General features: G+C 37.7%; 1 protein-coding gene across 16 annotated transcripts in view; it reads left to right on the top strand.

Annotated features, from left to right (window-relative positions):
- CADPS2 (calcium dependent secretion activator 2) overlaps window positions 1-15,354 on the top strand; it is a 540,953-nt gene that overhangs the window by 367,566 nt on the left and 158,033 nt on the right. For 9 of the 16 annotated variants that reach the window (XM_053897639.1, XM_053897630.1, XM_053897632.1 and 6 more), the window contains 2 exons: window positions 14,017-14,125; window positions 15,124-15,333. In XM_053897639.1, coding sequence (XP_053753614.1) covers window positions 14,017-14,125; window positions 15,124-15,333 — 319 coding nt within the window. The remainder of the gene's footprint in view (window positions 1-14,016; window positions 14,126-15,123; window positions 15,334-15,354) is intronic. The other 7 variants (XM_053897641.1, XM_053897631.1, XM_053897640.1 and 4 more) reach the window with 1 other exon arrangement.

Here is a 15,354-nt window from a genome sequence, read left to right as displayed (position 1 = left end):
TCAATACCTGAAAAACAAATAATCCAGTGAAGAGATGGGCAAAAGACATGAATTGACACTTTTCCAAAGAAATCCATATGACAAACAGACGCATAAAGAGATGCTCAATATCGCTCATCATCAGTGCAATACAAATGAAAACCATATTGAGATACTACCTCACACCTGTAAGAGTGGCTAAAATTAACAACTCAGGAAAACAACAGATATTGGCAAGGATGTGGAGAAAGGAGAACCCTCTTGGACTATTGGTGGGAATGCAAACTGGTGAAGCTGCTCTGGAAAACTGTGGAGGTTCCTCAAAAAATTAAAAATAGAACTACCCTACAACCCAGCAGTAGCACTTCTGGGAATTTATCCAGAGGATACAGGAGTGCTGATTCATAGGGGCATATGCACCCCAATGTTTATAGCAGCGCTATCAACAATAGCCAAATTATGGAAAGAGCCCAAATGTCCATCAACTGATAAATGGATAAAGAAGATGTCGCATATATTTATTTATATTATGTTATGTTATTTATATATATATATATAATGGAATAGTACTTGGCAATGAAAAAGAAATCTTTCCATTTGTAATAAGGTGGATGAAACTAAAGGGTATTATGCTAAGTGAAGTAAGTCAGTCAGAGAAAGACAGATCTCATATGATTTCACTCATATGTGGCACTTGAGAAATTTAACAGAAGACCATAGGGGAAGGGAAAAAAAATAAGTTATAAACAGAGAAGGAAGCAAACTATAGGAGACTCTTAAATACAGAGAACAAACTAGGGTTAATGGGGGTGAAAGGTTGGGGGGGGGGGGGTGGGATGAGCACTGGATGTTGTATGTAAGTGATGAATCTTGGGAATTTACTCCTGAAGCCAAGACTGCACTGTATGTTAGCTAACTTGACAGTCAACTAAAAATAAAATAAAAGGCAAAACAAATGAAACAAATGATGTATTGAATATGTACCTGAAGAAGATAATAAAAGAATAATGCATAATGCCTCAAATTACTTGCTATTCAATTTCTTTCTCTCTCATAACCTTAGTAGTCTTAGTAGTCTTTGATTATAGATTCTTACATATAACTGTATATTTTATAGCTATCTTAAATGATAATGTTACCATAGAATATATGAGGTAATTGGCTTATGTGGGAAAACAGGATAAGCTTTAGAATGCCAATTATAAAATAAGGTGGTATATTAGAAGGAGTACTAACTGTATCTGAGGAGAGTTATGTTTCTAGACTCAAGATGAAATTTTCCTTCTGAGTGACCTTGGGAAAGTCAGTTTGCTCTTCTGTGAACTCTGGAGTAGAGATCATTATCTCCAGGGCCCTGAACCCCAATCCCCCAATACTAGTATGTCCTACAGAATAATCTTATTTTTTCTTTTCATTGAAGCTTAACTCTGGGTTTTAATTATTAGTGATTTAGTGAGACCTGAGTCCTCTAGATATCATAGTCTCTAGTTTCCAAATGTTCTTAAGATCCTCCCCACACAACTGAAATCTATAATTCTATCAAATGTAACAGTATTTTATTCATTAATATTTACTGATTAAATATCTTGTAGAATGTTAGGACAATACTGTCAGAAAGTAAACCTACAATGCTGAGAAATCCAATCCCATCTATACTATTACATAATACATATCTTACCATTTTTCCTGATGAGTTTTCAATTTGCAGTGCTTTTATAATATTTCGGCTTTACCTTTTTCTTATAGTAAAAACATAAAATATAACAAGGTCTCACATGAATCAGATGTTTTTGAGGAAGTTAAGAATTTCTTTTTAATATAATCACTCCCTAATTGCCATTTCCCAATTATTCTTTGATATTTCATTTTGTTTTTTTCCTAGTGATCTTGTGATTTTAATGGGTTTCTTAGAACTGTGATCACATCGTAGCTATTGGTATACCTGGAAGACTAAGACCTGGTTCCTCCGTGGCTCTTAAAAGTGGGTCCATCACACTCTGGGTGCTTCAGACAGCCTAGTTGGATAAAGGAATGAATTTAGCCTCATGTTTATTGTTTCCTGAACATTTTAAGTACAGTGTTTGACATTTTAAAAAATCTAATATTACTTGAATGGTAAGTGGAGGAGGATTCATTTAAGAGTACAAGTAGAGGGGGCGCCTGGGTGGCTCAGTCGGTTGGGCGTCCGACTTCAGCTCGGGTCATGATCTCGCGGTCCGTGGGTTCGAGCCCCGCGTCAGGCTCTGTGCTGACAGCTCGGAGCCTGGAGCCTGTTTCAGATTCTGTGTCTCCCTCTCTCTCTCTCTGACCTTCCCCCATTCATGCTCTGTCTCTCTCTGTCTCAAAAATGAATAAACATTAAAAATTTTTTTTTTAAAAAGTACAAGTAAGGTAATTTAGACTGCTAGACTATTAGTATTTTTTTTTTAAACAAGGTAAGTATGTGATCTGTCCTAACAAAGATAATAGATTTTCAAACGTGGCTGAATAATTTTATTAAATTGAAATAAGTTTAATTTCCCAGAGAAATTAAAAGGCAGGGACGATATGCCAGGCACTGTGGGAGCCAGTGAGTCACAAAGAGACAACAGCCAAGTAAATGCAGTTAGGTGTGAAGGGGACAAGTTTGTAAGGGTGCTAGAGGGAGGATGAGGGCTTACTAGATTAGGAAATCTATATAAATCATGCAATTTCAAAGGTGGAGGTGATCTATTCCTGCTTGGGAGTTCAGGTAGAGAAATGAATAAAAGTGGACAAGTCTTGTTGGGGAGCCTGTCTGGAGTACCAAACGCAGTGGTAGCTATAAATTCCGACTAATATTTGTGGGAGATTTTTGTAAGCCGTGCAGAGAAGGCAGACCTTTCTGTGCTAGTCATCTTTCTCCCAGCAGATTCCAGATTGTTCGTGTGGTGATGTGTCAGGAGACTTTCTTTCAGCCAGGTTTATATGATTCTTCCAAATGAAAGAATAAAAAGGGGAACTTTTTGTGGATAATTGGCTCGATATATTTCCTGTTTTGTTAACAATTGGTCACAGAAGTATTACTTTGTGTAGTAGTCCCCTGAAATCTAATAATTATATTTTAATTATAAGACAAATTTGAACATTTTTTTACAGTTTGTATTTCAGCTTTATTTATGCTTCCTGTTAAGAACATCTGAGTTTTTTTTTAATATGAAATTTATTGTCAAACTGGTTTCCATACAACACCCAGTGCCCATCCCAATAGGTGCCCTCCTCAATACCCATCACCCACCCTCTCCTCCCTCCCACCCTCCAACAACCCCCCCCCCCAATCAACCCTCAGTTCTCAGTTTTTAAGAGTCTCTTATGTTTTGGCTCCCTCCCTCTCTAACCTCTTTTTTTTCTTCCTTCCCCACTCCACTGTCTTCTGGTAACTTTCTCAGGATCCACATAAAAGTGAAAACATATGGTATCTGTCTTTCTCTGTATGACTTAATTTCACTTAGCATAACACTCACCAGTTCTATCCACGTTGCTACAAAGGGCCATATTTCATTCCTTCTCATTGCCATGTAGTATTCCATTGTGTATATAAACCACAATTTCTTTATCCATTCATCAGTTGACGGACATTTAGGCTCTTTCCATAATTTGGCTATTGTTGAAAGTGCTGCTATAAACATTGGGGTACAAGTGCCCCTATGCATCAGCACTCCTCGATCCCTTGGGTAAATTCCTAGCAATGCTACTGCTGGGTCATAGGGTAGGTCTATTTTTAATTTTTTGAGGAACCTCCACACTGTTTTCCAGAGTGGCTGCACCAGTCTGCATTCCCACCAACAGTGCAAGAGGGTTCCCGTTTCTACACATTCTCGCCAGCATCTACAGTCTCCTGATTTGTTCATTTTGGCCACTCTGACTGGCGTGAGGTGATATCTGAGTGTGGTTTTGATTTGTAGTTCCCTGATGAGGAACGACGTTGAGCATCTTTTCATGTGCCTGTTGGCCATCTGGATGTCTTCTTTAGAGAAGTGTCTCTTCATGTTTTCTGCCCATTTCTTCACTGGATTATTTGGTTTTTGGGTGTGGAGTTTGGTGAGCTCTTTTAGATTTTGGATACTAGCCCTTTGTCCGATATGTCATTTGCAAATATCTTTTCCCATTCCGTTGGTTGCCTTTTAGTTTTGTTGATTGTTTCCTTTGCAGTGCAGAAGCTTTTTATCTTCATGAGGTCCCAGTAATTCATTTTTGCTTTTAATTCCCTGGCCTTTGGGGATGTGTCAAGTAAGAAATTGCTGCGGCTGAGGTCAGAGAGGTCTTTTCCTGCTTTCTCCTCTAGGGTTTTGATGGTTTCCTGTCTCACATTCAGGTCCTTTATCCATTTTGAGTTTATTTTTGTGAATGGTGTAAGAAAGTGGTCTAGTTTCATCCTTCTGCATGTTGCTGTCCAGTTCTCCCAGCACCATTTGTTAAAGAGACTTTTTTCCGTTGGATGTTTTTTCCTGCTGTGTCAAAGATGAGTTGGCCATACGTTTGTGGGTCTAGTTCTGGGGTTTCTATTCTATTCCATTGGTCTATGTGTCTGTTTTTGTGCCAATACCATGCTGTCTTGATGATGACAGCTTTGTAGTAGAGGCTAAAGTCTGGGATTGTGATGCCTCCTGCTTTGGTCTTCTTCTTCAAAATTACTTTGGCTATTCGGGGCCTTTTGTGTTTCCATATGAATTTTAGGATTGCTTGTTCTAGTTTCGAGAAGAATGCTGGTGCAATTTTGATTGGGATTGCATTGAATGTGTAGATAGCTTTGGATAGTATTGACATTTTAACAATATTTATTCTTCCAACCCATGAGCACGGAATGTTTTTCCATTTTTTTGTATCTTCTTCAATTACCTTCATAAGCTTTTTATAGTTTTCAGCATACAGATCTTGTACATCTTTGGTTAGATTTATTCCTAGGTATTTTGTGCTTCTTGGTGCAATTGTGAAGGGGATCAGTTTCTTTATTTGTCTTTCTGTTGCTTCATTATTATTGTATAAGAATGCAACTGATTTCTGTACATTGATTTTGTATCCTGCAACTTTGCTGAATTCATGTATCAGTTCTAGTAGACTTTTGGTGGAGTCTATAGTATTTTCCATGTATAATATCATGTCAACTGCAAAAAGTGAAAGCTTGACTTCATCTTTGCCAATTTTGATGCCTTTGATTTCCTTTTGTTGTCTGATTGCTGAGGCTAGAACTTCAAACACTATGTTAAACAACAGCAGTGAGAGTGGACATCCCTGTCCTGTTCCTGATCTCAGGGGGGAAAGCTCTCAGTTTTTCCCCATTGATGATGATATTAGCCATGGGCTTTTTATAAATGGCTTTTATGATGTTTAAGTATGTTCCTTCTATCCCGACTTTCTCGAGTGTTTTTATTAAGAAAAGATGCTGAATTTTGTCAAGTGCTTTTTCTGCATCGATTGACAGGATCATATGGTTCTTATCTTTTATTAATGTGATGTATCACGTTGATTGATTTGCGAATGTTGAACCAGCCCTGCATCCCAGGAATGAATCCCACTTGATCATAGTGAATATTTCTTATTATATGCTGTTGAATTCGATTTGCTAGTATCTTATTGAGAATTTTTGCATCCATATTCATCAGGGATATTGGCCTGTAGTTCTCTTTTTTTACTGGGTCTCTGTCTGGTTTAGGATGAATCAAAGTAATGCTGGCTTCATAGAATGAATCTGGAAGTTTTCCTTCCCTTTCTATTTTTTGGAACAGCTTGAGAAGGATACTCTGCTTTAAGTGTCTGGTCGAATTCCCCAGGGAAGCCATCTGGTCCTGGACTCTTTATTTGTTGGGAGATTTTTGATAACTGATTCAATTTCTTCACTGGTTATGGGTCTGTTCAAGTTTCCTATTTCTTCCTGTTTGAGTTTTGAAAGTGTGTGGGTGCTTAGGAATTTGTCCATTTCTTCCAGGTTGTCCAGCTTGTTGGCATATAATTTTTCATAGTATTCCCTGATAATTGCTTGTATTTCTGAGGGATTGGTTGTAATAATTCCATTTTCATTCATAATTTTATTTGATTCATCTCCCTTTTCTTTTTGAGAAGCCTGGCTAGAGGTTTATCAATTTTGTTTATTTTTTCAAAAACCCAATTCTTGGTTTCATTGATCTGCTCTACGGTTTTTTTAGATTCTATTTTGTTTATTTCTGCTCTGATCTTCATTATTTCTCTTCTGCTGGGTTTGGGGTGTCTTTGCTGTTCTGCTTCTGTTTCCTTTAGGTGTGCTGTTAGATTTTGTATCTGGGGTTTTTCTTGTTTCTTGAGATAGGCCTGGATTGCAATGTATTTTCCTCTCAGGACTGCCTTCGCTGCACCCCAAAGCATTGGGATTGTTGTATTTTCATTTTCGTTTGTTTCCATATATTTTTAAATTTCTTCTCTAATTGCCTGGTTGACCTATTCATTCTTTAGTAAGGTGTTCTTTAACCTCCATGCTTTTGGAGGTTTTCCAGACTTTTTCCTGTGGTTGATTTCAAGCTTCATAGCATTATGGGTCTGAAAGTGTGCATGGTATGATCTCAATTCTTGTATACTTATGAAGGGCTGTTTTGTGACCCAGTATGTGATCTATCTTGGAGAATGTTCCATGTGCACTCGAGAAGAAAGTATATTCTGTTGCTTTGGGATGCAGAGCTCTAAATATATCTGTCAGGTCCATCTGATCCAATGTATCATTCAGGGCCCTTGTTTCTTTATTGATCCTGTGTCTAGATGATCCATCCATTGTTGTAAGTGGATTATTAAACTCCCCTGCAATTACCACATTCTTATCAAAAAGGTTGCTTATGTTTGTGATTAATTGTTTTATATATTTGGGGGCTCCTGTATTCGGCACATAGACATTCATAATTGTTAGCTCTTCCTGATGGATAGACCCTGTAATTATTATATAATGACCTTCTTCATCTCTTGTTACAGCCTTTAATTTAAAGTCTAGTTTGTCTGATATAAGTATGGCTACTCCAGCTTTCTTTTGACTTCTAGTAACATGGTAGATAGTTCTCCATCCCCTCACTTTCAATCTGAAAGTGTCCTCAGGTCTAAAATGAGTCCCTTGTAGACAGCAAATAGATGGGTCTTGTTTTTTTATCCGTTTTGATACCCTGTGTCTTTTGGTTGGAGAATTTAGTCCATTTACATTCAGTGTTATTGTAGAAAGATATGGGTTTAGATTCATTGTGATGTCTGTAGGTTTCACGCCTGTAGTGATGTCTCTGGTACTTTGTGGTCTTGCAACATTTCACTCACAGAATCCCCTTAGGATCTCTTGTAGGGCTGGTTTAGTGGTGATGAATTCCTTCAGTTTTTGTTTGGGAAGACCTTTATCTCTCCTATTCTGAATGACTGACTTGCTGGATAAAGGATTCTCGGCTGCATGGTTTTTCTGTTCATCACATTGAAGATTTCCTGCCATTCCTTTCTGGCCTGCCAAGTTTCAGTAGATAGGTCTGTCACTGGTCTTATCAGTCTCCCTTTATAAATTTGAACATATTTTGACTTTACATGCAAACCCCATCAACAAACTTCTTTTCCTGGAATGTGGTGAATATAATAGTTTTTCTCATATATATGAAAGCTAGACCTATTATTCAGAATCTCTATAAAAAATTAGAATTGAAGGATTAGCAAAAGCATTTGAATTGGGGTCTTGGCTAGTCTTCAATGTAATGCTAAGAATTCTTTTATGGAAAACACCTAGAAATGCTGTGTAAGGTATAATATACATCTTTTTTACATGCATATCTGAACTGCAAGAAGAAAGGAAAACCCCAGGGACCAAACAGTGAAGCTTGTGAGTTGATTTTGTAGCTATATTGGGGCTGGACACACAAGGGTGTTGATGTTGGTTTGTAGGGATTTTACTGTTCACGCAAAGAAAACATACCCTGAGGGATACTCAGAGTGGGAATTTGGATAAGGGATCTTCTCATAAAGAACTTAAAAGATCTAGATCACTGTGAAATGTGGACTAGAAAAAAAAAACTGCCCCCAGGCTAGTAAATTTATATTTGGCTCTAAAAATGGAGTAAAAATGATTCCTGAGAATTTATAACTATTAGCCTGTACTCAGAGAATGTTGAAGTTCTAATTTATTTTATACAAATTTAAGGGAGAAATGCTCAAGTTAAGAAATAAAAAGTACTTATGGATTGGTGATATATCTGAGGCATCTGACATTTTTAAAAAACTTTTTGGAGAGATGAACCTTTAAAGTAGGTTTTATAAAATATCCACAGATAAAATGGTGTTGGATATGAGCTCATAATTTAAAATCACAAAACAATAAACCACTTATTTATACACCCGAGAATTTTAGTAATAACTATCATATGTATAAACTACAAAATAATTAAACTTAGGGTGATGAAATTTATAAACTGATTCAAAACTATAAGAAAAGAAAACACACTATGAAACATGAACAAGCAGGTTTGGAATAGGACTATGTGGAGGTAGTAAAAATTTTAAACAGTCATTGAAATTATATCTTTATTGGACAGGTTAAACAGCAGGTTAGACACATCTAGAGAGAAAATTAGTGATGTAATTAATGATAGAATATTAAGAAATTACTCAGCATAGAGAAATGAAGAAGCATAAAGTATGCAGAGGTTAAAAGGTAGGAAAGAATCTACAGTTCCAAGATACTTGTGATAGAATTTGAAGAAAGAGTAAAGGGCAAATGAGATAGAGTCAACATTTGAAAAGATAATGAATGAGATTAAAATTTGATAAAAGTCACAAATTATCAGATACAAGAAATACTACAAATATTAACCAAGATAAACATTAAAACTCCCTAAAATTTCACAGTAAAACTATAGGATAACAGGACTGGCTGGCTCCATTGGTAGAGCATGCAGGGTCATGAGTTTGAGGCCCCTTGATCTCCGGGTCGTGAGTTGGAGCCCATCAAGGGTAGAGTTTGCTTTTAAAAGAAAATTTTTAATTAAAACACATGATAACAAAGATAAAAAGTACATTTAGGAGAAATTAGAAAAGGCAAATTCAGTGCAAGGGGACCACAGTCAGACTCTCATCAAACTTTTCAATATGGATTACGTAAGGTTTCTGATGATGGAATATCTTCAAAGTGCTGAAAGATTACTAGCCTAGAATATTATATAACCAACTAAACATTCATAGGGTAGGGGCTCCTGGGTGGCTCAGTTAAGTGTCCGACTTCGGCTCAGGTCATGATCTCGCGGTCCGTGAGTTCGAGCCCTTCGTCGGGCCCTGTGCTGACAGCTCGGAGCCTGGAGCCTATTTTGGATTCTGTGTCTCCCTCTCTCTGACCCTGCCCCGTTCATGCTCTGTCTCTCTCTGTCTCAAAAATAAATAAACGTTAAAAAAAAATTAAAAAAAACATAGGGTAGAATTAAAGACATTTTTAAAATAAAAACTGACTCAAAAATTTTTTACTAAGGAAGGAAATTGAACCCAGTGATGGTGCGTGCCTTCTTTTTAAGCCTTCTTTTAAAAAACTGGTCATGCCCTAGGCAACAGAGCAGGTTTCAAAAAATACTAAAATTCTGAATCATTCTGGTCACAATGGAATTACTTTAAAACTCAGTAAGAAAAATGTAACCACACATCCACATATGAAAGCACACTTGTAAATAGTTCATGTATAAAAAAGAACTAATGAAATGAGAAATATTTAGAACTGAACTAAGGAAAATGCTGTATGATAACTTGTGAGATTAAGCTAAGGTAAACTTAGAATAAACCTAGATATATATGCATTTAGGCTTCTCGAACCTATATAATAACAACTGAAAATGAGTAAGCTAAGTAGATGAATGAAAACATTCATAAAAGAATAAGCCCCCCTCCCAAATGAAGGGAGAAATAATAAAGATAGCAGAAATTAAGAAATAGAAAACAAAGAATAGGGAGGAGTAACTAAATGCAAAGATACTCCTTGCAGGTGCTCAAAAAGGTAAATAAATCTCTTGCAAAACCGATTATGGGAAAAGGATTTGAATGACTGATAACATTAGGAAATGAGCAAACTTGTTTAATAAAGAAACCCACAGAAAAGAAATCCCAAGTGGCTAATAAAAATAGCAAATGTTCAGCTGTATTAGTAATGAGAATTCAGAGAATTCAGAGAATAGAGGCACACCACGTACCGTTCGTCAAAGTTGGTAAAATATTAAAGACTCAAACACCAAGTTAGGCAAAGATATGTAGTACCAGGAGCTCTCCTGGACCCTTGGTGTATGTATGCACTAGAAAGTAGTTTTGCAATGTCTAGTGAGGATGTAGATCCACATGCCCGACAGCTTAGCAATTCCCTTCCCTGATGTAGCCCTTTAGGCGGCTCTAACACATGTGTGCAAGAATGACCGTTGTGGCACTATTTTTAATGGCAACAAGTGGAAGATACTGAAGGCCATCATTAAGACATTAGGTGGAGTGTGGCAGTTCAGATAACAGAGTAGGTATCAAGATGGCTAAACATCATGTTGAACTTTTGGGGGGAAAAGTTGCAGAAGAAAGATACATGATTTATTCATACAAAGTGTTAAAATGTGTGAAGAAGTACTTGATTTTCTCAATTTACTTATGTGGCAACTGTGATTTGTGATAAATACATACTTGGTCTTTATCCCCATTCTAGCATAAAATCCTTGTACTTTTCTACTGAGTGGTAAAGCTGTCTTATGTTAATGAGATGATTTTCGAGCCCACCTAAGCATGGGGGCTGTTTGCCTAGAGAATCAACAGTGTGATTAGAACTGGAACTTTCACTTCCACCTACCCCCCACATCCTCCCAGACCTCAGGGGGGAGGCAGGCTAGAGGCTGGATAAATTGCCAATGGCCAGTGATTTAATCAATCAAGCAAGCCTCTATAATGAAGCCTCTGTAAAAAAAGCAAAATAAGGGGGTTGAGAGAGCTTTTCAGGTTGGTGAACAGATGGAAGACTTAGGAGGTTGTGGGAAACCCTGATCTGTAGCCAGTCAGAAATACAGGTAATAATTTGGACTAGTGTCTGAAGCACAAGGAGAGAGGGGCGTCTGGGTGGCTCAGTCGGTTAAGCTTCTGACTCTTGATTTAAACTCCGGGCATGATCTCATGGTTTGTGAGTTGGAGCCCCTGCACTTGGGCTCTGTGCTGACAGCATGGGACCTGCTCAGGATTCTCTCTCTTCCTCTATCTCTGCACCCCCCTTCCCTTCCCCGTGCCCCCCCCCCCCCCGCGTGCAAATAAATAAACTTAAAAAGTGGAGTACAAGGAGAGAGTGCTAAGAACCTCCCATCTGTAGGTTACAGTCTGGGTTTATGACTGGCATCTGAGGGGGAGGGGGGGTGGGGCAGTCTTGTAGGACTGCACCCTTAACCTATGGAATTTGAGTTCTATGTGCTGTGTTGGTATAGTGTTACAATTGAGCATATTATAGGATACCCAACTGGTATCCAGAGCATTGCTTGTTATTGGTGTGGAAACCACCCTGCCTATGTATAAACCAGGTTGGAACTGGGTCTAAGAACCTAAAAATTTATGTAATAAAAGTTGTAAAAACATGCATGGGAATAATAAACACAAAATCCAGCATGATAATTACCTTTGTGGAAAGAGAAAAATGGGTTTGAATACACACACACACACACACACATACACATATATATATATATACATTAACTGTATCCAGACAAAAACTTTTAAATATATATGTGTGGGTGTATATGTACATTTATATGTACATATGTGTGTGTATGTGTATACACACACACAAACACACACACACACATATATGTTTTTTTTGTTTTTTTAAGTAGGCTTCACACCCAGCTCAGAGCCCAATGTGGAGCTTCAGGACCTGAGCTAAGATCAGGCTTAACTGACTGAGTAACCCAGGCACCCCCATAATAGCACTTTTCAGTAATTAGTATAAATATTTTCATCTGTATCCTGTTCATATGTATGTACAGCGTTTATCCAAAAAAAGTATACTCTACATTTTTGTTTTTCCACCTGCTTTTTATGTTATATCTTAGAGATATGTTTTGGAAAAAAAAAATCTGTCGTAAGCACTTTGAAGGCTGAATACCATTGTACTGTGTGATCATGTTGTAGTGTATTTAACCAAACCGCTATTGGTTTTTCCAGTTTTTGCTTACATTCAGTACTGCAGTGAACATACCACGCGTGCATCTTTGAATATTTTCCATTTGTTTACTCAGAATAAGTTCTAAGATTTGCTGGATCAAAGGGATTGCATAATAAACAGTGAGGCTTACCTACTAGGAAGTTTCCAGCAGGCTGGAAACTCAGGAGGTGATGCTACAGTCTTGAAGCACAATTGCCTCTTCCCTAGTGACGCTCAGTTGTTGCTCTTCTCTGTCAGCCTGTATTGGTAGGTAGCAGTTCTTTGCTGAATATATGTTTTGCATACATCTTAGTTTATGGCTTTGCCTTTTTACTTCTTTTTTTTTTTTTTTTTTTTTTTACATTTTATTTATTTTTGATAGAGACAGAGCACAAGTGGGGGAGGGGCAGAGAGAGCCAGAGACACAGAATCCAAAGCAGGCTCCAGGATCTGAGCTGTCAGCACAGAGCCTGATGCAGGGCTCCAACTCACAAATCGCGAGATCATGACCTGAGCTGAAGGCAGACGCTTAACAGACTGAGCCACCCAAGTGCCCCTCCTTTTTACTTTCTTTGTGGTGTCCTTTAATAAGGAGAATTTCTTAACTTTAGCATAGTCTGTGTAACTTTTTTCCATAATTAGCTCTCGAGCCCTCTTTAGTTTTTGTGTATTGAAAGGTATTTTTTGTGTTTTCTTACTTTCATTTATGTTTAAAAGTGGAAAGGGGGCATAATTCACATTACCCAAACTGTTTTCCATGGAATCCTGTGTTCTACGATATTTTGCAGTTTAAGTGTTAATCCACCAAACATTCTTTTCTCCTGCTGGGAACAGCACTTCCCCTCTCTATTTGGGGGGAACATCTCAGAGCCCACCTGTTGGAGCATTTGACATTCTTTGCCACAGATGTAAGCTCTTGACCCATACTGGACTAATGTCAGTTTTACCCCTTAGCCGTAGTGATTGGCCCAAATATGGCCTTAAGACTCCAGGTGGGACAGTCAGGGAGGTGACTGAGGAGCTGTTGGCCACTGTGGTTCTAGGTCACTGAGACCACAGCACAAGAAAATGAAGCCAGTTTCAAAAGAGAAGTAGAATGGAGACACAGAGTGATCTTGGCAGTGTTGAGTCTCTGGCTGCCAAAAAACTCATTCCACCCTGGACCTTCCTGTGGGTTTGCTTATGTGGGCCAGTAAATTCCCAATTTTTATTGAAATCTTTTTATTTGTTTATTTATTTATTTGTTTGTTTGTTTTGAGAGACAGCACACGTCTGTGTGCACATACAAGCAGGTGAGGGGCAGAGAAAAAAGGGGAGAGAAGATTGGAAGCAGGCTCTGCTGACAGCTGAGAGCGCGACGCAGGTCTCCAGCTCACAAACCGTGAGATGATCATGACCTGAGCCGAATTCAGATGCGTAACCAACTGAGCCACCCAGGCGCCCCTGAAATCTTTTTTTTTTTTTGAAGTCTGGAAATAAATACGTTTTAAAGTGTAGTTCCATGATCATACATGTTTGAGAATGCTTCTGTTATATCTTACTCTTAGAGATTCACAAAGTATGTTAGCCTACTAAAGGCCATAACAAAACATTCAGTAGAAGAAGCCTGTTTATCTTTATTTAACCCAGTGATTCTCAAACTTATTTTTAACATGAATACTTTTTTATGATGCTTCTATTAATGTCTCATAGAATCTTGGCCAGCAGATCATCGGCTTGGGAAATGTTATCGTAGGCATGGAAGGGCCTAACTGCAAGCTGGCAGAAGAAAGGTGCTTTCATTTCTGAGTTAGGTTTTGAAAAATGCTAACACCTATTGAATTTTTAAAATTTGGCAAAGAATCCTCTGATTAAAAAATAAAAGAGATTTAATGCTAGCAATCTGCAAACCTTCTCTTGTGCAGGTTAGCCAGTATACCTTCGCTATGTGCAGTTACAGAGAAAAAAAGTCTGAACCACAAGAACTAATGCAGCTTGAAGGATACACTGTGGATTATACAGATCCCCACCCAGGTAATTCTAAGCCGAATCTCTTTCTCTGCCATGTATTCATGAAATTCTCATAACTCTTCTCTGTTCTACGTTTCAAGCTCCGTTGAATGAATAGGGTGCATATTTCACTAAGATACCTGGACAAGACTTCATGAGATTCGACTTCTATCTTTCTGCGGACTACTTAGCTTTAGGCTAAACTCATCATTTCTGTCATCTTTAGGACAAGGATGCAATAGTGAAAGTTACAATAATTGGAAAAATTCTGTGAGCAATATCAGCAATGCTTACATAAACTTCTTTAGTGGAAGGCAAAAAGTTACAAGAGACAAATAGGGAAAGAAATGATCAATGAACTTTTATGTAGTCTATCGATTTTTTCCCCAATAGCACATTCTTATACTTCTCTCCTTACCTCCATATTAATGCTAGGTATGTACTAGACATTTGGTGTCTAAAATTGGTAAGAGAATGAATTAATGAATATGTGGCCATGAATGAAATTAATAAAGCAATATTAAGGAATACATAGATTTAATAAATGCAGAGATTAAAAATTTCACATAGATGAAAAGTAGGAATCTGTGATCATGTTCACTAATTGGTCAGTGAAAAATGAAAAATTTCATCTCTGTGAAAGAATTTTGTGGAGGATAAGATGCCATACAGATAAAAGCATCATTTTTGCCTTTTCTGCTAAAATTACCGTATATTTCTCCTGCATCTGGCTTTAGAAATGTGCCAAGAGAAGACTTTCTTCTCTGGCCTGAGCTTTCAAACTACACTATATATTTCTATGGAGTAGGTTTATATGGCTTGCATAATGTTACTGTGCCATGAACTATTTGTTTCCCTAGGCTATTTTTAATTTTTAAAGTAGTACGGAAATTTAAACTTTTCTTAGTAGCATCGAGCTATTGATATCAAATTCATTCTTTTCTATGAGACCATTTAGCGAATGAGCTTAAAACTCTGCCAACTACGTAAGTTTTTTTAATGATGTCTTTCTTTCTCCACAGGCCTTCAGGGTGGACAGATGTTCTTTAATGCGGTTAAAGAAGGAGACACGGTGATATTTGCCAGTGATGATGAACAGGATAGAATATTATGGGTTCAGGCCATGTATAGGGCCACAGGTCAATCATATAAACCCATTCCTGCGATTCAAACCCAGAAACTGAATCCTAAAGGAGGGACTCTCCATGCGGATGCTCAGCTTTGTAAGTTTTGTTAAAACATAATTTCATTAT

Source organism: Panthera pardus, unplaced genomic scaffold, assembly GCF_024362965.1.
Source record: "Panthera pardus isolate Hobbes unplaced genomic scaffold, ASM2436296v1 HiC_scaffold_8, whole genome shotgun sequence".
NCBI classification, from domain to species: domain Eukaryota; kingdom Metazoa; phylum Chordata; class Mammalia; order Carnivora; family Felidae; genus Panthera; species Panthera pardus.
This window is presented reverse-complemented; position numbering and strand designations above follow the sequence as displayed.